At 34.7% G+C, this 21,107-nt stretch overlaps 1 protein-coding gene across 1 annotated transcript in view; it reads left to right on the top strand.

The window, feature by feature from the left end:
- ADAMTS6 (ADAM metallopeptidase with thrombospondin type 1 motif 6) overlaps positions 1-21,107 on the top strand; it is a 159,621-nt gene that overhangs the window by 92,462 nt on the left and 46,052 nt on the right. The window contains exons 11-13 of the mRNA XM_033086026.2: positions 7,269-7,376; positions 12,249-12,394; positions 14,336-14,399. Coding sequence (XP_032941917.1) covers positions 7,269-7,376; positions 12,249-12,394; positions 14,336-14,399 — 318 coding nt within the window. The remainder of the gene's footprint in view (positions 1-7,268; positions 7,377-12,248; positions 12,395-14,335; positions 14,400-21,107) is intronic.

Genomic DNA, 21,107 nt, shown 5'->3' with positions numbered 1-21,107 from the left:
CCGCAGCACCGCCCCCGCATTGCGGCTTACACTTCTGATTTGGCAAATTTCGCAACTTTGTCCATTATATAAGGCACACCGGACTATAAGGCGCACTTCCAGGTTCAGTGGAAAAATTTAGTCAAAAGGGTGCGCCTTATAGACGTGAAATTACTGTACTAAAGGGACTTCAAGTTTCTGCTTCTGTGTGTGTTTGTTTACTGACAAGGGGACAATCTGGCATAAATGGAACTTTTCAGTAGTTTTGGTGCTACTTTGAGGAATACTCAGAATTACACTGTTTAGTTACATTTGGACAGAGCTCTTCTAGCAAAAGCATTGCAGCTATTGGTCAGATTTCTCTGTGTTATTTAGCGCATTAAGTGAGATAAGAAGTCAAGCTGATGCCTTAGTTGTTTGAGCTGAAAAAAATAAAACTATATTTTAACAACTAGAGAGTGATCCTTCTAGTGTTACGTGTGCATTGTTCTTTATACTATACTATACTACACTACACTGCTAGTCTATGTACTATACGGTATCCCTTCTGATACAGGGAAACATTTACACAATTTAGATGACAAAATGGGTATTTTGAATAAAAAAGGGAAAGGCAATGTGTCAAGCTATTTAAAATATTTCATTTTTAGGGTACATTTTCACATAGGAGAATGTTAAATTTCTGGTTTACAGTGAGCCAAATTCTAATGGTGGAAAACCAGGTAACTTACTGGATTCACTGCAGTGGAACATTTTGAGGTTGTTAGAAACAGTGGTAGTTCCTCTTCAGTAACTGCTGGATATCCTACATCTTCTAGGCTGATGCAGTGTGGATTTCCTTCTACTGATTATCAGATGTATCTCAATTCTCTGGTTTTTTGGTATTTTAGTTCCACTGATCGTTCAGAACCTCCTTTAGTCTTTTGGTTTAGGTGATTGTAAGGGGAGCTTTTTCATTGACTTCTGATCTCCTTATCCTTTGAGCATCTGCCTAGTAACAGTTGGCTGTTGGCTGCGTCTGGGTTAACTCAAGAATGAATTGCAGACTTGACTTTTAATTTCTCTGCTTTATGAGTTTAAATAATACCTGGAAAATGCCTGAATGTAACTTACCAATTTTGTGGTTCAAAATAATGCTTTGCTTTAGAGCCAATCCCTACATTTTTAGGACAGAGGCTAAAACCTCAGACATTTTAAAAGCAGTTAATACTTTATGCATATGGTTGGTGTTGCTGTGTTGCATTTTACGATCTGTGAAGCTGCTGGCTGCTAGCAGCAAGGTTTCAGAGATAGTAGCTTACAATTATTTGGTATAATTTTTTTGCATTTTATGCTTTTCCACCAGTGTTGGTCAGCTGACTTTAAAATCCAGGAGAGTAAACACGTTACTATATACCTATAGTTCTACAGTACTTCCACTAGGGCAAGAAGCCTGAATTGGAATTGACTCTTGTAATTGGGTGATAAAAATTTTAACATTCACGAATTAAACTCACTTTTCTCATGAAGTATGGATGTGGTTTACTCCAGTTAAATGAAGAGCAGTAGCATTGAGCTTGATATTGGAGTTTTATGGGACTATAGAAGCAGAAGCAAATTCTGAAAGCTGGTGGTCTTTCACAAGGAAAGGCAGAGAAGCTACTGTTGTATCTTTACACCAAAACTACTGTTTGCATTTTGTTCCCTCACTGTTGATACTATGCCTAGACTCATGCATTGAGTTGAATTTGGGCATAATAATAACAACTTACTGTAAAGTGCCATTTTTGACCCCATCTTCAAATATTACACCATAACCAAGTTGCTTTATTCTTAGCTGAGCATATCTAGTTTCATCAGATGGATTTATATTGCATTGCTCACAAACTGGTGTTAAAAGTACGTGTAAGCAAAGAGAGAAATTTAAGATACTGGCATCATACTCTGTCATTTTTATCAATTTTTTTTTTTTGTGTGTGTATAGGCCTTTGGCATTACAAATGATTAGAGTTTCAAGCTTTTCCTATATAAGAACTTACAGGATTGCGTTGTAATTAAATTAATTTTGTTCCCTCTTTTTTTCTAAGTTTATGATACGTATAGCCAGGAGAAGTCTCAGAACCTTTTCTCTTTCTTGAACCTAAAGCAGTTCTGCATCCTTTTTCTAACAAGTTCCTACGGTCCCCATTTTTATTTCCTTAGGTCTTCAACCCCCCCTCCTTTTTCCTTCCTTTTTGTCTTTGTTTTTCTCTTTCCTTCTCTCAGTGACACAAATGTCAGCACCAATGTGCCTGCATCTTATGAATGCTGTAAAGAAAGTGCAAGGAGAAGCTGGTGATCAGAGCAGGAGAGGTGCATTAGATGAGCATAGAAGCAATAATGAATGAGATTCCAGATAACAGAATGTTGTTTGGATAAAAATGGATAAGTTGCATGGGTTAGAAAGAAAAAATAGTACTTGGAGGTGATTGACCTTACAGGGGTTCCTTTAGTTTCCCTAAGGTTCACATAAGCAACCAGTATTTATGAAAGAATGTTGGCAACAAAATACAAAGGTGGTACTTAATTTTTGTATTCTATTCTGCATTCTTTCAGTAGTGAAGCACTAAAATGGTAGCTTTTGGGTGCTTATCTGAACAAAACTTTATGAACTTGTGAAGTTCACGTACTAATTAGGGTCTTGTAGTTTTAGTTGAGTTGTCATCTTCATTTCACCAATGAGCCTGAAAATACTCTGTTGATGATTTTCAGGTCTGAATTGCAATTCAAGCTGACTATTTTTATGCTCTCTTTTAGCAAATGCTCATCAAGAGGTGCAGCCTATTATAAATTTATCATGCTGAAGTAACAGACAAACCTAATTAAGTTTTTTAAAATTTTATGACAAAAGGTGAACCTCCTAAATTATTATAATTTAATATGCCTTGTGAATTTATTTCCCGTCCTTTTTTTAAAAATATTAATTTTATGGGCTGAACTGCTAACATTTCTTGAAAGTTTTCATGAGTTTTGAAAACAAGAACAGCACATCAATTTGATCTTTGCTCATACTACTGAGTTTTCATTGTGCTGTATTGTAACAATTTACTATGATTATTATATAGGATGCTTAGATGTTACATAATTTGAAATGCCTAAATGTAACTCTGCATGATGCAACAGAAAAAGGCTCCATCATTTATAATACTTAGGCAAAAAGAAGGTAATTTGATTTGCTGTGTTTTTTTCTCTAGATGGGTTCAGCTTTGTTTAATTTACTGCAAATACAAGCACGCGAATTCCAAAGTGAAGTCATGGAACCCTAAGATACACCGTTACAGGTTGTCATCTATCTTGTCTTGATCGTGTGAAAGGCCTCAACTTCAATTTATGTTTCCTGGATTTTTGAAACTTTTCCCTTGTTTGCTTTACAAGTTAGTAGTTACTATATCCAGACATTTGGAGACTGACTTTAAAGTCATATATTAATTTTCAGATTATGCTTCTTTCCCTTAGTTTCATTAAATTAAGCAAACAAATACAATGTTGGCAAAATATACATTATATCCATCCTTTTCTGTGGAAGAAAAGACTACTCTAAAAGGGTCACCTGTTGGTGGGTGGGTGTGGGTGGGTCAGTGTGCATGCTTGTGTGTGTGAGTGAGTGAAAAAAAACCAGCATACTTTCTATTAGTGATTTTGGGCCTGACTTTTTCAGGGTAGTTTCTCTTATGTTTTTAAGCCTGGCTTATTAAAAACTGTTGGTTAGGGATGTTACAGATAGTGGTGGTAGTAAGGAAATAGCTCCAGTCAATAACTAAAGTAGTAGCAGTTATAGGGTTCATGGGCTTGAGGTGGAGAAGAGAAAGCTTTATGAACCTTAGTCAGAACTTCTTTGTTTAACTTTCCAAGGCCTGCTGAAAATGAAGACATAGCCATAGGAGTACCTGGTATTATTCCATTTTCATTTAATGAAATAACAGCACAGATAGACTTTTAAACTTTTTTTAGGTATCTTGTTTGTTTTGAAATTACTATTAATGTTATTTTTTATTTCATGTACAGGGTGATGGAGAGTATACTTCACATTCTATGTTTTCTTTTAAATGCACTGTAGTGGGGAAAAACAAACAATATCTTAGATTTGGCTATATTTAAAAGACATTACAAAAACCCTTTCATAACTGGGGGTTAATATAAATTACGTCTATGAATTGATACATTGTGTTATTTTTGTGAATCTTTGGTGCTTTGGATAGTTTTTCTTTGAGGAAATATTGTGTTCATTTTAGAATATTGTATATCTGTCTCAAACAGAACTCCTTTCTGACTTAAGTAGAGATTTCTGCACACACATTAATAGCATTAAAAAGCCCATAGTAATTTTTACACTATCATTTTGTCTTTTGGGATTTACTGAGGTAAATTCCTGTTGAGATTATGGTCTGAAAAAACGACTATCAGACTATGTCTGTAATAATATCTAGTTTTGACATATTGCTTCTCAAAACAACTGAGGAGTAGATATTTTTCTCATTTTGTGAAGTAGGGAGGTGAGTTGACCTGCTTGTTATCTTCCTACAAACAGATGAATGACTAAAATAGTTTTGGAATGCTATATTCATTAATTCACACTGTTGAATTAAAATGTCAGGCTGGAATTAGATCAGTGAATTAGAATAGTCCAATGCACCAGAGAAGCCTGAATATACAGAAAGAATCCTATTGAAAGGAAGCTGTGAAATGTGCTAACTTTTAGAGACAAATGGCAAAGACATATTAATTACTTCCCCTTATATGATAATATATAGGAAGTACACTAGTGTAGGCATATCAGAAGTGGGATTCTGCATGGAAACTCTGGAGCAAAAACCAGAATTTTGGATTAAAATCATCCTGAAACATAGATATTTTAAAACTCCGGGCAACTATCCAGACCTGATTTTTTCCCTTTGTCCATATTGGATGTTCAAAATCTTTGTTTCTTAGTACAATTGAATATTTTGCTTTTCAGAACATAGAAACAAACTCCATGAAGTCAGAACAGCTGTTAACTTAGACATTTGAACTTGGTCAGATCTAAAATAAACAGAAAGTCACAAGTAGAATTATCAGCCTGATGCTTTTTAATTTGACAATGTAAACCAACATAAAGCATGAGCGAGGAAATCACACCAATTTTGTTCAACAAAATGAGGAAGTAAATTAAAGGTTAAAGTAAATAAGGCAGGATTATAACAGGAGGACCTCATACTGTGCCTGAAAAGAGTCCATTTTAGGTTTTCACTTTGAAATCCGTACTATATTGAAGTTTGGATTATTGGTTGATTTAGATGGGAAATTAATTTAGTGTTGAATTTTAGCACCTTAGTTGCTGTGAAATTTGTAGTCGAGTTGTATTTTTGAAGAGGCTTTGTGGTCTATCTTCTATTACTTTGTTTTATTTTAGTCAGTATATTTATTTATGTGTATCTTAATTTGAAAATGTTTCAGCTGAGTGAGAAAAAATTTTGTTCATAGTTTTAGGTTAAGTAAGTATATATACTGTTTGCATTTCTTTCTTGAAAAAAAACCCAAAACACCAATTTGAAAAGTTCTGCATTGGCTCCAGACAGATTTTTACAAGCGGCAGTGTATCTCCCAAAACAGGCTTAATAGTTTAAAGTTTTCATAGAGCCAGACACTAAACCGGATGAATTGACTTAGGCCTAATTTTCAAAAATTGGATGGAAACTCCAGGAACCACCGATCAATCAGTCCATATAATTTCAAACCATTCCTGTAGTCTATTTTAAAATGGTTTATAGAGAAGATACCTTGCTTCTGCCAGTCATGAAACTAAATACACTGTACTAACATCTCTGCAAGAATGTCTCCAGCTGATTTTAAACATTTAAAATAATTTTGCATTTTTCAAGAAAAGATTCTACTGTTGAACTGTTGCTGCAGCAGCTAGAGAGTAATGTATAAATGAATCAATTTTTATATGCAGTGCAATGCAAGAAACATGAATCTCAGGGTAAAACATAACAGTTGAGCCTGTTGATGTGTACAGAACACATCATATAGGGTGTATACGTGCCAGATACTTATTCATTACCTCAGAAAAACAATGAACCTAGAGGGGAGTGAGCTGTAACTTTAATTCATTCATGCTGTCTCTTCCTTTTTCTTTTTCTTTCAAGTTTCACAATAGAATCTATAAAAGGATTTTTTGGTAGGGTAGTATTTCAACCAGCAGTTAAATAAAATGAAACAGTGAGGATTATCATAAGATTGTTTTAAAGATCTTGTTCTACTCCAAATTTAAAAAAATACTTTAAAATATCAAATACGTGTAAGAAAGTTGTGAATTCTTGCAGATCCCAAAGTAATACAGCAAAGATTATTACTCTAAAAGCAAACACCTTCTGATTCTTTTGTGTGTACACAGCTGAATCCAAGGGCATCTGATGCAACTGTGAAGATTTACAGTGTTCGCTCAATTCTGGATTATGCCCATATTACGAATTTCAACCCTTTGCTAGTTTTAACCATTTATCCCAAATATCAGCGGAACTGGCTTAATTTAAATTAATAAATGGGAAAACTTAATGAGAAAATATGGTAGGAATAAAAAGATTATTTGAAAATCTCAGTTAGTTTAAAACTGACAGCATAGGGAAATAGGATAGGCTAAATCATTTATGAAAGAGCAGCTGCAAATCTAAAAAGCCTAAGGAAATATTTTAGTACATTGGTTAGTTCTAACTGCACATGCAGTACATTAACAAGTGTTGCAGAAGAGAAATGCAGCTAGTCTGAGCTCAAAACTTTCTTTTTATGTAGAGGAAGGAAAAGTAATTGTTGCTATTTGATATCTCAAAATTATTGGTAATTTTGGTAATTTTGAGGCAGATAGCAGCCTTTATGGAGACTCTACAGCTCATTTGAAGACTACTTCTATAGTAACACTAAAATACACTAAGCCCAGTCTTAGCATAAATCAAGAAAAAAAGTAATTATAAAATATTACTTGCATGGCAAGAGTGAAAAAGTATTATTGTCTAGTTTTGAGGCTTCAAAAAAATTTTTGTTTTGTTTTTGGGTTTTTTTTGTTTGTTTGTTTGTTTGTTTTTGTTTTTAGTTTTAGGTTTTTTTGGCAGAATATTATTAGGCAAAATTTTAAGGCTTCAAAATTGCTGCTATCACAACCATCTTTAGATTTCGCTCTCCAGACCATGTCTTAATTGTCTCTGTTCAAAACAAATTTGTGTATACATGTGTGTATGACGACTGGAAGAAATTTTAGGCTTTTATTCTGATCAACTTGCTTCTGCCCTCTTTCCTAGGAAGTGTGTAGAGAGCTCTGGTGCCTCAGCAAAAGTAACCGCTGTGTTACCAACAGCATTCCAGCAGCAGAAGGTACTCTGTGCCAAACAGGGAGCATTGAAAAGGGGGTGAGTACAAACAATTTATTGTTAGAAGAAGCAGTTTATTGCTCAAAGACTACAAGAAGAAAGAACTAGAAAATGAAAATATTTCACAGCAATTATAACAGTTCAAACAAAAACTTAGTTTACCATAGTACATGTGCATCATAATGGAAAGTGTCCTACATAATTTTTTCATCGTTATTTTATATATGTAATTTAATAAAATATTTATCCTCTCTACAAAACTCTAGAGCCTGGATCAAAAATCAACCACAAAACACGTTCCATTTACTCTATATTTTTTGAGTAATTTTTTTGTAAAAATTCTTTTGGTTTTATCTTTATTTGATTTCATACCATTCTTCCATTCAGGATTATTACAACTTTAGGTTTGCCGCAGACTTTGAAAATGTGCAACACAAATCTAGTGCCTGAACTATGTCATTTTGTTAGAAGGGAAAAGAATTTTATTTTTTTCCCATATAAGCCAAATTATACAAGTATATAGAAAAAATGATGGCTCCATAAAAGGGTTTTATAAAAGCCTGTATTTTCCAGTGACCTTTCTATTTTGACTTTGAGTTATTCTTTCACTATTCAGTTATGCTTGTGTAACTGTTTAGCTTTATGGACTTTGATGTACAGTCAGATAAGCTCTTTTATGTAACAGAAAAGTACAGAAAGTCAGTGTTACAATAGATACATTTAGGATTACAATATCTGTCTGAATATGAGATTTTTGATTTTAAAACCATCTCTGTGTATCAGTAGTTTCAGACAAGAATGTTAGAAGACTGTTTCTCAGTTGCAAGGCAAAATCTATACAGATCTTCAAGAGGAGAGAAAAAGTATTTTAATTGATTTAAAAGATATGTACTGGGTAGGAAAAACTGCATTCTACGTACCTTTTTCAAAGACAGTATGTTTTATGCAGGTTTGTAAAAAGTGAAGAGAGCTTGTTACATTAAACTATTTCCAGTATCTGTGAGAGTGGCTGCATCTGTTCATGAGATTCAGTGATCCAGATTGGATTTTTTTCTGAACATGTATTCTCACTCTGACTTCTGTCATGCTAGGTTTCAACAAAGATAACAGTGCATTTTGACTTGCAATCTGATGCTTAAACCACAAGAATGAAAGATTTTGGGCAACTGTCACAGTTTATTAATGCGTGTTGACGGCTTCATTCAGGGCCCATGACCTGGTGTCGTTCTGATGGCTTTTCAATGCTGGATTTGGAAATATTGGTAAACCATGTTAAATGAATTTATTCAACCGGTCATTTAAAAAATAGAGTAAATAGAGTTAGCGAATAAAAACAGAGAGACTTTCACATAGTACTAAAAATGTTACCTTATATTAGGGTAATAGACAATGCTCTTAAATCAACAGTCTAAGTTTACTTTGGAACCATCCTTCTTTTTGATGACAAAGACTAATTTACCTCAATTTATGTTTTTTAAACCATGAGACTACAAATTGAGCTCCTTTTAGACGCTGTTGATCTATTCCCTTGTCAAGAGGTTTAAATCAGTTTGCTCTCTACCAAACTTCTTTTTCCAGTCACCAGTATCTTGTTCCATTGCTAGATTTTAGAGGGAAATGCGAGAATCCATGCCATTTTACAAAGATAAACCTGTTAACGAAAGATGCCTTTTAACAGCAGATAATTGTGTTTATAAACTGTAGCCACAAAGCTTCCTGTGAATTACAGTAATTTTACGACTATAAAGTGCACTGGATTATAAGGTGGACTTCTGGGTGTTGACAAATTTCCAAACTTTGTCCGTATATAAGGCACACCGGACTATAAGGCACACCCTTTTTTTTTCTTCTTTTTTTTTTTTTTTAAAGTGAGGATCCATGTGCAACAAAGAAACCAGTAAGTAATGGAATCGTGTGAGCCGCGTGAGCCCCGTTGAGCCGCACGGCTTGTCTCACTGCTCATCTGGTGGCTCACACTTCCGGGTTGTCAGCAAATTTCTGAATTTTATCCATATATAAGGCGCACCGGATTATATGGCACACTTCCAGGCTTCGATCGGAATTTTAGGCTTTAAAGTGCGCCTTATAGTCGTGAAATTACTGTAATAGTTACTGGTAGCAATAAACCAGAAATCATGAGCTCTTTCCAAATATATAATTTCCTTTCCCAAAGAGTAATGTGAAATAAATAGGTTATTGCACTGTAACACCTTCTTATTATTATTATTATTGCTGTTGTTATTATTATTATTGTTATTGTTATTATTGTTATTATTATTATTGTTATTATTATTATTATTGCTGTATTTGTACTCATTTGCAGTCATGCCTAAAGGCTTCAACCAAGATAAGCTCTGTTTTGATGGATTGTGTCCAAATATATAATAAATGAAATTTCCAGCTCTAAAAGCCTAACAAGATCTCAGAGTATCGTATTTAGATATTTATGTATTATGTGTAACGAAAAACTCAAAGCATAATTTGATGCAATATATATTAATATTTTATTTGCAGAATGTGTAGGGATTTCTACAATTAAAATAGTATAACTTTCTATAATAAAACCTTTTTTCAACTGTTTTTATAAACCTGCCAAGATTTTAACCCTTTGGGTTGAAACTTTCCATGGTAGATATCTGCTTACAGCTAAAGGTTTTCAAAGTGTTTTCCATAAGACTTATCCGGCTATTTTCTGCATATAGGGAAAGAGAATAAAATGGTTTCTTGTTACATCTGTTCTGTTTTGAAACTTTAACATGTTCATGGTTTGGTGAAGGGTTTTACATATCACCTGGGTTCAAAAAGGGACACTTTCCCTAATTTGTAATAAGAAGTTAAAATATGCATAAAGTTTCTCTCTGGTATTCCCAGAGATGTATTTTTAAAGGCAAATTAACTGACAGGTTTTAAAAAATACACTGATGAAGAAACTGTGCTTATAAAACAGTAAGACAAAACTGATAGGAACACTTTTGTCATGTTTTAATTTAAAGTAATAAAAATGGTGACCCTTTCTGTAGATCATAGATTACATCCATGCTATGGTTGTAAAAGAGGGGCAAACATGCAAAAAATAAAAACACAGTCCTGAAAGGATAGTTTACCTTGCTACATTGTGGAATGATTTAACTTCTCATTGGACATTCACATAAGATAAATGTAAGCTATTATTGAATATTATGCTTTCTTGCAAAATAACTGCAGAATCAATTATTCAAAATTAGTAGTTAAAATTTAAATTTATGCTAATGTTTTTCTTTCTCATACAAAATAGGAAATCAATTTTTCCCAATATTAGAGTACTGGCTGTGTGATTTTTCTAAAATCATACTGTTATAAATGTTAATTCCATAAAGCAGCTAGTACTCGTAAAAGTGCCACCATATCATACTTTATTTTCATTTGTTAGTTCCTTAGGAAAAATTTCAGAGTGCTTTTATTCTCAGAGGATTTGCATATTTGATATGTATTTGAATGCGTGACTGTTTTCTTTCTGCTGACATAATGGAAAATTATTCTTTCAATGTTAGAAAAGAATTAATACTTCAGATCTGAACCTTCCATGAAGAACTACTCTTTTAAAATAGCTGTCATCTCCTCTTCTTTCTTCATATGGTGATTATTCAACAGATCTAACCTCATTTATAGCAAATTAGGTCATTCATGGAAGGTAATACATTTCTGAAGTCCCATTGGAAATAATGAAGATTTTTGACATTTTTAATTACTCTGACAGAGATTCTATGCATCAGTGGCTTCTAGTGAAAGATAAATTTTTACTAGAAAATTAAGAAGAGACACAGAGGTGTACTCTGAAGTTAAGACTGAGACTTCCAGTCGTGCTTTACAAGGGACAGGGATAGGTCTGTCTGTCCATGTCTTCTGTGCATGTCTCAGTGAGTCAAATTCATATGGCACAGAAGATGCCTGTATTTCTTTTTGGAAAGGGGCAATAACACAGAAATTCAAGGGAGTTTAAAAACAGCAGTTGTTCAGCTTTTGGAAGGGAAATTGCAAATAAAGGTTATGATAGACCTGAGCCCATGCTCTGCTAAGCTTGTAATTGGTCCTCACCTAAGCCTGCAATAGTAGGAAAGGGTATCTAATTGAGCTACCTCAAATTCTCAGTGATACAGTAGACACCAAAATGTAATCAAAATATGGGCTTCAGGATTATTTCTGAATGGTTTAGGAAAGGTCTCTGAGTAACTAAATTATAAACTGGTTTTAGTATTAATAATTTGGGCAATTTGTCTGTCATTTTATATTTCTGATTAAAGTAATAATATTGCAAGGTTTAAATGTTTGCTTGAATGAAGTACAAGTGTCCATTCTGCCCCAAACAAGTGGCCAATTATTTTTATAAAATGATTTTCTGTACCATGTCTTATGCTTCTGCCCTACTTTTATTATGTCTGTAGTGTTAGTGATTGAAATACTGCAACAAATTCTTCCTTCATTGTCCATTCAATTTTCTTTTGTAAAAAAAAAATACTTTCTTAAAAATACTATCAGGGGAATTTTTCATTTTCTCTAATGAAGCCTCTACATGGATCTTCAGTGGAGGGTCTTTTGCCAAACTGGGCTTGGAAATGAATCTTAGTGTTTAAAAGAATGTAAGCAACTTGTAGTTCCTTAATTGTGAAACATCAAGGAAGATGATGAAATAAAAAATACTTCTGGTGTGTGTTAGGGACCTATAATTCAGGACTGAGTAGAGACATTTAACAAACCACACACACCCTCACCAATGTCTAAACATGGCTAGAAAAAGTAAAATACTAGTCTTGTTATCTATACAGGGAATGCTAATGCCTATAATTGGTCATTGTCTGACCCTTATATTTTTCTGTCTTGATAACTCTGTCAACCTCCAAGCTAATTTTGTGTTTCTTTTGTGAAATCTTTCAGTGGTGTTATCAGGGAGAGTGTGTACCTTTTGGCACTTGGCCCCAGAGCATAGATGGGGGTTGGGGTCCGTGGTCAATATGGGGAGAGTGCAGCAGGACCTGCGGGGGAGGCGTCTCCTCGTCTATAAGACACTGTGACAGTCCAGCGTAAGTAGCTAAAGTAAGCCGGAGCCAACAAAAAAACACATTTGGAAATTATTCAGAACTGTGGTTTCACTTGTTATCTATAAAAATGTTTTGCTAGTTTGCCAACATTTGTTTTCAAAACAGCAGACAGAAATGCTTAAACAGGAGTTCACTAGACTTTAAAATTTTTAATGTATCTTATGTAAAGATAGCTGAATTTATATTTAACAGTAACCAGAATGGTTTTATTTATCTGACTTACTGTTCATCAAAATATATTTAAATTACACCTTAGAGAAGTTTCTTTCAGCATATTTCCTTTAATGCTTGACTCAGATATAAAAAAACAATTGCCAGTTACTTATTAAAAAAATAAACCCCAAACCCAACACACTATTTCCAAGTTTTTCAATATAACTCCTTACACAAAAGCCATGAGTAGAAATATTACATTGCATACTACATATATACATACATATATATATACATATATGTTTATATATATATATATATATATGTATCTGTGCTGCCTTGTCCAACACTTCACTTGTGACTTCCTACTGATTTTTAAAACAATTCAGCATCTTTATTCCTTGCCACTACTCTCTCTTGGTCTATTTGTCCTCTCTGAAGAGGGGCCAGCTTCTCCACCACAGCTTGATCTGTTGTATATATCTGTAATTGTCTTACAATCTGTCAGTTTTCCAATGTCCTGAGCACTGTTCCAGAGAAATTCTGTCAGGTAAGTGCTCCTCTCTCTGTCACTATCTCTTCTCAAATGAGGAATGCTTATTTCTATTGCTGTTCTTTGCTGAATGGATCGCTCCTCTTTTCTGTTTTGGCTTTTACCTGTTCTGATTACCTCACTACAGCTATAGGTCTTTGCAGGACAGATTTATTACTCCCTGCTCTCTTCTTGTCATTTCTCATAGTCACTATCTCTGTCACCACTATTAGTTTTAAGACCACTTTTTCTCAAAGTAAGTTGTGTTTTCTTTCATGAAAATTCATTCTGTGTCTTTTGTCACTCCTTTTCTTGTCTTCTGCTCTCTGTTCACTTAGATTATTTATTTCTTATATCTGTTTTCCAAGCCAGTCTGTCCACCAGCTTTCCACTGCTCTCTGCAAGACAGATACCATAACGTCGTATCACTGCTACTTAAGGTGGCCTGTTTGTTCCCTATTATTAGCAATAACTACCTTATCTGGCGTAATCACTACTTACTCAATGGATTCAAGAGCAGAAATTATCTGTATGCATCAATAACATGTCAAACATTTCCTGGTTAAGTACTGTAATGTGAGAAGTAGTATAGATTTTTTTTTAGTTTATTTTTTATTATGAAAGTATTTTTTCTTACTGCTTTTAAGTTGCAAGCCAAAGAGCTGATGTGTGATTAATCTTCACACACATCTATGGAAGATAGATAGTGTTCTTGAACAGTTTGGGAATTTAACAGCCAATTATTTATGCTAATAGAAATCTGCTTACTGTGGAGTTTCCTCAGATGTAATACTGATTAATTCAAATCAGAGTCCAATTTCTGAACTAGAATATACAGTCTTTGCTGGTTCCAAGTATAAAACCAGTCTTTGTTGGTTTTCAGGTAAGATGAGATGATTGAAAGAAAAAAGTCTCACCTAAGTTGTTTACATGTTTCTCATTTTAATTTTTTAAAGCAAGCAAATAATTAAAACCAACTTTTTTTTTTTATCATGTTCAAAATACAATTAAACTGTACTGTTTGGAACTCATGCATGAGTTAATATTGTGAGAGATGATTTTTCAAGTACCCAGTAATATTTTGTGTGATGCAAGTCAAAGATACAATTCTTATCAAAATCTCATCTTAAAATTTCAACATATTTTATTTTTATTATCTCTTGAACTTGTATTAAGAATGCATTACTGAATCTCATGCAGTTGTGTGTATATCCTAACATATAAACATGTTTTTCCAGGCCTTCAGGTGGAGGCAAATATTGTCTTGGAGAAAGGAAACGTTATCGCTCCTGTAATACTGATGTAAGTAATTTTTGTTCCACTGTGATCAACTTGACTGGTTTACGTTTTAGCAGCAGTGGATGCATTTTTTCACCAGTTCACAAAGTGTATGGATTCTGTGTTTAACTGCCAAAGAGTCCCAAAAGGCTCATCTATATTGCAGACCCTGTGTGTTCTAGTAAATGTTAGGATTCTATCTCGATGTGGTGTCTAACTAGTGCCTTTGCATTAAGGCCTGGAGTGAGTTCCACTTGAGCTTCCAAAGTAAACGTGAACAAGGATCATTCCACATCAGAACAAAAAGCTGTCTAGTCCACTGTCTTATCTTCCAGCAGTGGTCTATAACAGGTTTTTAGGGAATAAATTATGCACTTTTGACAGGCGAGGGATGATTTTCTAATGGTTTACCTTGTGAGCTTCCAAAAGTTGTGTGTCCAAAGAATGCGGGAACTCATGTCATATCTGTACCACATCAACTGCCACAGGTTAAAATATCCTCCATGAACTTACTTTTAAGCCCTCTTTCACTTTTTATACATTGATAATGTTCACTGCTTATGTGTTACAAAATCCCCTTGCACACTCTGTGCAAATGTATTCAACCATTTTAGAGCTGAGCCCATTGGACAGGGACCTGAAGGGGTGGGACACAGTATAAATGTGTAAGGTCAAATTATGAAACTCAATTACAAATTCTAGTAACTTAAAATTAAAACCAGGAAAAAATATATATCAATAAAGAATTTCAATAATAATTTTCCTAGTCAAATTGCAGGTCAGTAGCACTGCAAACATAAAAAGGCTTTCCTACAATTTCAGCTTTAAATTCATGTTAATTTTCATCTTAAATCAAGGAAGTTTGTAACATTGAGAGAGTCTATAGCTAAAGATATTGTTTCACCTCTTTATCTTTTGATATATTCAGGAAAATAGAATAGTTATGTACCAATTCTTTAAAAAAAATTTGCATTTATGATCATTATTAATTATTGTAATTTTTGTCACTGTGAATTTCTCTTGGGAGGCTAATGTTAGGCAATATTAGAATTTTCCAAATTAAAAATTATTTTCTTACTGTTGATCACAGTTGCCCCATTCACACAGCCAAGAAGTGGCCACAGTGTAGTAAGAAAAACTGAAGTTCAGATGCTGGTCCCATAGGAACTGTGAAACTCTTCCAGTAATCCAACCTTCCAAATCCAGCGCATCATTCTGGAACCTTGACTCTGTTATTTTTTTTTCTGTAGATGTGTATCTTTGCACTTCTCTGTGTTGGTACAATTTTAATTTGAATGGGTCTGGTTTATCAGATGATGCTCTGCAATAAAATTACCATTCTCTTTACTTTCACTCAGGTGTCTTTTTGTAATGTGACGATTTCATAAACAGGAAATATTTTTGTAGTTGTGGGTCACAAATGAAAATACTGAGTTACATCAGACATCTTTCTAATTCTTATGGCTGACAGGAAATCCACTTTGAAATTTGGCAACTGAATGATGACTGCTTACTGAAATCTGTCAGTCAATACTTGTCACATATGCCTTATTGAACTATTACAACATTTTCCTCAATGTTGCCTACAACTAAGCTAAGTGACTTACCAAAATCTAAGAACGTTTCATTATTCTTTTAATTGGGAATTGTAATAAGTTTTAGTTGATAAAACTTATACAAAAATACTGATTTGTATTATTATTTATCCTTCTTTTAAACCTGTATCAGTCCAGTACCTTCCAACTTTTCTATTTATTTGGGATTGATAAGAGGAAAATAATAATCTAGAGGATTCTATTAATCCTCTTCAGATAATGGTCTTTTTACATTAGCACTGTTACAGTTTGTACAGTGTGAGATTTGTTAAAAAACACACAGGGGCACACAGCAGCCCGCCTCCTTTAACTATGAAGACTCTTGCGAAGTATTTGTCCGGGCATTATTATTTCAAATGTTGCACTTGTCTCCAATCTGCCACAGTAACTAGTATATAAAAAATTTTACATAATATGTAATCCTGTTCCTTCACAAATATACCATTTTTAATGCTTTTTTATTAATAAGAATGATGCCATATCTACTTAGACATTCAATGGAAATGTTGCTATGATTTGTTTTATTTTTATTGTATTAAATTTCTAATTGTCTCTTTTCAATCAGCTTATTCTTAGTTGTTTTTGCTTCCCTTATTCTTTATTTATTTATTACAGAGAGGAAGTTTTCAGAGTCAGAGGAGAAACACTCAGAAGGTCTCTGCGGAGGCCATTCAGGCTATTCCCTGGCACAAAGATAAAATAATTCTCAATAAACCATTCTTAACTGATGGTTAGGCACCTGACCTGTTTTGAAGTAGCTCCAGTCCAGGAAATAACATCAGGATTTTTCAATATCCTTACAGTCACTACAATTTTTGTAAAATACAACGTATGTTTTTTGATCTTTAAGATTCCTACTTACTCTTTCCCCAGTAGGATGATAACTGGTATTATTTCCTAGACTGGAACCTTTCCTGTGTTTACAGATTACTATCACGCCTGTTCTTAGTTTTGAGTACAGCAGACTATCTCCTTTTTGGCAACCACTGGGATCCCAGTAGCACACATCTTGAAGTATGGTGCACAAACCACTGCACTAGCTGAGGCCTGTCAGAGAGAACACTAATTTCAAACTTAGTTTGTCACCGTACCGATGGGATTCTGTTCATTCATTTTACTATTTTGTTATTTTTTCTTATGGTAGTGACAATGTTCATTTAGTCCAAGTTGATTCATTATGTCCAAAACTCTTTCTTAAAGGCACTGTTTAGGAGGTCACTCAGTCAGCTGTGCTTTCACAGCTAATTGTTCATGCCCAAGCATAGTAATTTGTATCCATGCAAACCACTGCAACAATCTACTGAAATGTTAAAAAATTACAGCACTCTATTCTGAAATACTGGTTTCCTACCTATCCTCGTATTTCAATCATTAATTTCGACAAGGTATTGGAAAGGGAGCTTTGGATTTCATTGTCTAGGCCAGAAAAACAACTCAACTTTGCCTGATTGCAAACTGAGGCCAGGCAGTTTGGAAATGCCATTCTAACAGTTTGTGATCCCTTTTCTTAGGATTTTTTTTTATATGTTTTTCCAGTGTGGGAACATCTTGGTACTTACAGAAGTCTAAATTTACAGTCTTAATGGTTTATGGTTCTACGTCACTAAGAATCAGAGACATTAGTAGGTTTTGTTTCAGGATTCATGTTAGTTCTTAGTGTTTGACAGTTTTAATGGGATGGTATGTTGATTAATCTAAGTGTTAAGAGCATGCAAATATGTTTTTGTTTTTATGAATAATACGCTGTTTGTACATTTTTTCTGCTGAAGTTTCTTTTGCAGTGTGAATATTCATTGCCCGTCTGTAACTTTAAACATAGCCCTGCCTAAAGTGCATACTGTTCATAATCTCATTTTGACTTAAATTTTCTTGCAGACATGGGTTAATTGTCTTCTTTTTTTTTAACCATTTTAATCCTTTGGAAACAGTGCACACACTCCTACTAGACTTATTTCTTGTCAAGCACTTCCAAAGCCATATATGACTTCTTAATTCAAAAGGCATCGCTAATGGAAACATTGAGATCACCAGAAAATAGCATCAGCTAATAAGTTCTGGAAACGTAAGGGTGGTAGAAAGAACACACTCATCAGAAAATTTTTTTCTACCACCAATCACATTATCTCTAACAAAAATTACGTATTTTTCCAACAAAGTGTTTTTGTTTAAAAACAATTGCAAAATTCTAGTAGAATTGCAAGAAACATAATTTCTCAGTTATAGTAACTAATTGATTTAAAATATTTATAAGGATGCAAATCATAAATTGACATGTACCTCTAAAATTGTAAAAGTGTCTTTTTTATATATTTGATGAAAAACACGGTTTGCTTACAAATTCTGAAAATGTTTTACGTATATATGTGTGTATACATACTTCTAGAAGTTTATATTTTTTCAGTCCTTCCGCTTAACAGAATGTTGGGATTTGGGGAGGGGGGTATTCCTTCATTATTCATACATTCAAAGATGTTTTTTGTTGCTTTCACAATTTTAATATTTTCAAGTATTTTTTTCCTGAAATTAGCTCATGTGAGGAGCCATGTTTTTTAATAGAATCTGGGTTTGAACTGTCATTCTCCTGGCTTGTTTCTCATCTCTGAGAAGGTATAGACCTTTGTTAATAGGAAACAAGTTCAGTTGCTAAATCTGCCTGACCCCAAAGTCCAAGATGAGCAGGTCGTGTGTCAGTATTGGTTCAACAATTTGTTTACAGTTTTTAGAATCAAAACATCTTCTCAGGACTCTCTTCAGACATGATTTTAAGTTCTCATATGCTTGCTGGATTCTTACCTCACAATTTGCAGTCTCATAAAAGAGCTTTTGGAGACATAAGCAGTCTTTAGCTTGACAAGAGTTATCCACTCTGTAATTGCATGAAAAAAGTGAAATTTCTTACTCAATAAAGAAAAACAGTTATTGCATGTTTACTTTAGGAACACATACACATAGAGATAGTGTCAAAGAGAAGACATTTTGTAAATGCATTTTGTGGTTTACCTTGTAGTAATTTTTGCCTTTCTATGCCTAGAATTTTTATAGGTTGGAAGGGTCCTCAAGGACTATCTGGTCCAATACTTCTCTGCAAAAACATGGTCTGGACAAGATGGCCCAGCACCCTCTTCAGCTGAATCTTGAAAGTATCCACTGGTTGGGAAATTACCACTGTTCTAAGGAAATTATTCCAATGGCCAATTGCTCTCATTGAAAAAAGTTTCTCTTCTGTGTTCAATCAGAATCTGCCCAGGAATTACTTGCACTCATTACATCTCCTCTATGTTACTCTTTGTAAAAGAGAGAACCTCAATCTTCTCTGTAGCCACCCTTCAAATACTGTAACATAGGGATAAGGCCTCGCCTAGGCCTTCCTTTCCCAAGGCTGACCAAACCCATTCCCTCAGCCATTCCTCACATGCCAGGCTTCCCAGCCCTGTGCTTTGCCTCTGTGCTCTACTCCGGACCCTCCCCAGCCTGTCCACACCTGTGCTGTGCACCAGGGGCCAAAACTGAACGCAGGATTTATTCCAGTGGAGCCTGACAAGCAGTGTGTGGGGTGGGGAAAGGACTTCATCTCTGCTGCTGAAGCCCTTGTCTGAGCCAGCCAGGATCTGCTCCCTTTCTGTGCTGCAGGAGCACTCAGGTCACTCAGATGGAGCTGAGCCCACCGGGAGCGCCCAGCCCCTTCTCTGGACCTGCTCCCCAGCTGGGGAGATCCCAGCCTGTGCTGCACTCCTGCACTGTGCTTTCCCAGCTGCAAAATCCTATACTTCCTCACAAAGTTTGCTACTATGGCAAAATTTCACCAGGATACACTTCATCCCACCTTCTAGATCACTTTGGAAAATAAACAATGCTGGGCCCGGTACCAGTCCCTGGGGACCCCCCTTGTGCCAGGCTGTCAGTTTGAAGAGAAGGGATTGACCTGGGTCAGCCAGGTGCCCCCACCCTACAGACCCCTTGTCCAGGCCATAACACAACAGCTTCTCCAGGAGGAGGCTGAGAGAAGCAATCCTGAGAGCCTTGGAGAAATCTGGCCCAGCAGTGTCCACCAGTCACCCAAGAGTAACCAAGCAGGTTACTGTGTTGTAGAAGGCAGCTGGGTTTGTCAAGCACAGTTTTGATTGCATTTCTAGAGATCGTAGCCTTTAGTTTTACCTCCTGTCAGATACTGGTGAGATACTAAAAAAAGATAGGAAAATTAGGCAGCAAGACTACATCTCAGAGACCAAATAGTGAGAATATTTTTTTGAACATAAAAAAGAAAATTTTGGTCCTTTTTTATTGACCTACATACTTTATTATTTTGTCCTAGTATAACTATTTAGATAAAGGATTTCATTGTGAAGGTGATTTGTTTAACTTGTAAGGAGAATTCAGTGCAATTAAAATACCAGTTGTGTAGATCAGGGTCAGAGCAAATGGGACTGAAGAAGTGTGAAGTGACTACTACTGGAGAGATTCAGGCTCTAGCTTTTGTAAAGACTGATCCTTCCACACCTTGAAGAATGTGCTGCAAATAGGCAAATTTGATTTGGGTTACGATTACAAACACTCTATAACTAATTATTTTAAAAATTTATGTAGTTATTTTGAATTCCCATTGTTATTATCTGAAGGATTATTGAATTAAAATAGTTGCACTACTTTCTTCTTACCAGCTAGTGCATTGTATTGAAAAACGTATTTTGAATTAGAAGGAGGTGATAAAGTAATAGAGAAAATTATAAATACAAATGCTGTCTAATGTTCACTGTTTTAATTTTATTGATTCAGAATAGCAGGGAAAAAAAAAAAACAACTCCTGAATCATATGGCAATGGGCTGGCTATTATGATATCTTCATTTATGTATGAGAATCATAACTGTTATGTTTATATATGCATTGTGTGATAAATTTTTAGCATCTGTGTTAATAGATGCTAAAACTTGAACTCCATTTCACTTAAATACATTTCAGATTCCTGCGAAGTGCTAACTGGCTTAGGTGCACAGGAGGACAAGTAAAATTCCATAAAATGGACTTTCCTCTTGCTCAAAAAGTAGTAATATTTATTAACACCTCTGGTGTCTGTCAAAAAAACTTTTCTTTTTCACTCTAAACAGGATTTTATTATGTGTTTTAAATATTTTCTCATGG

This window comes from Catharus ustulatus, chromosome Z (genome assembly GCF_009819885.2).
Source record: "Catharus ustulatus isolate bCatUst1 chromosome Z, bCatUst1.pri.v2, whole genome shotgun sequence".
Classification (NCBI taxonomy): Eukaryota; Metazoa; Chordata; class Aves; order Passeriformes; family Turdidae; genus Catharus; species Catharus ustulatus.
The sequence above is the reverse complement of the archived record's forward strand: the minus strand, read 5'-3'. Positions and strand labels throughout refer to the sequence as shown.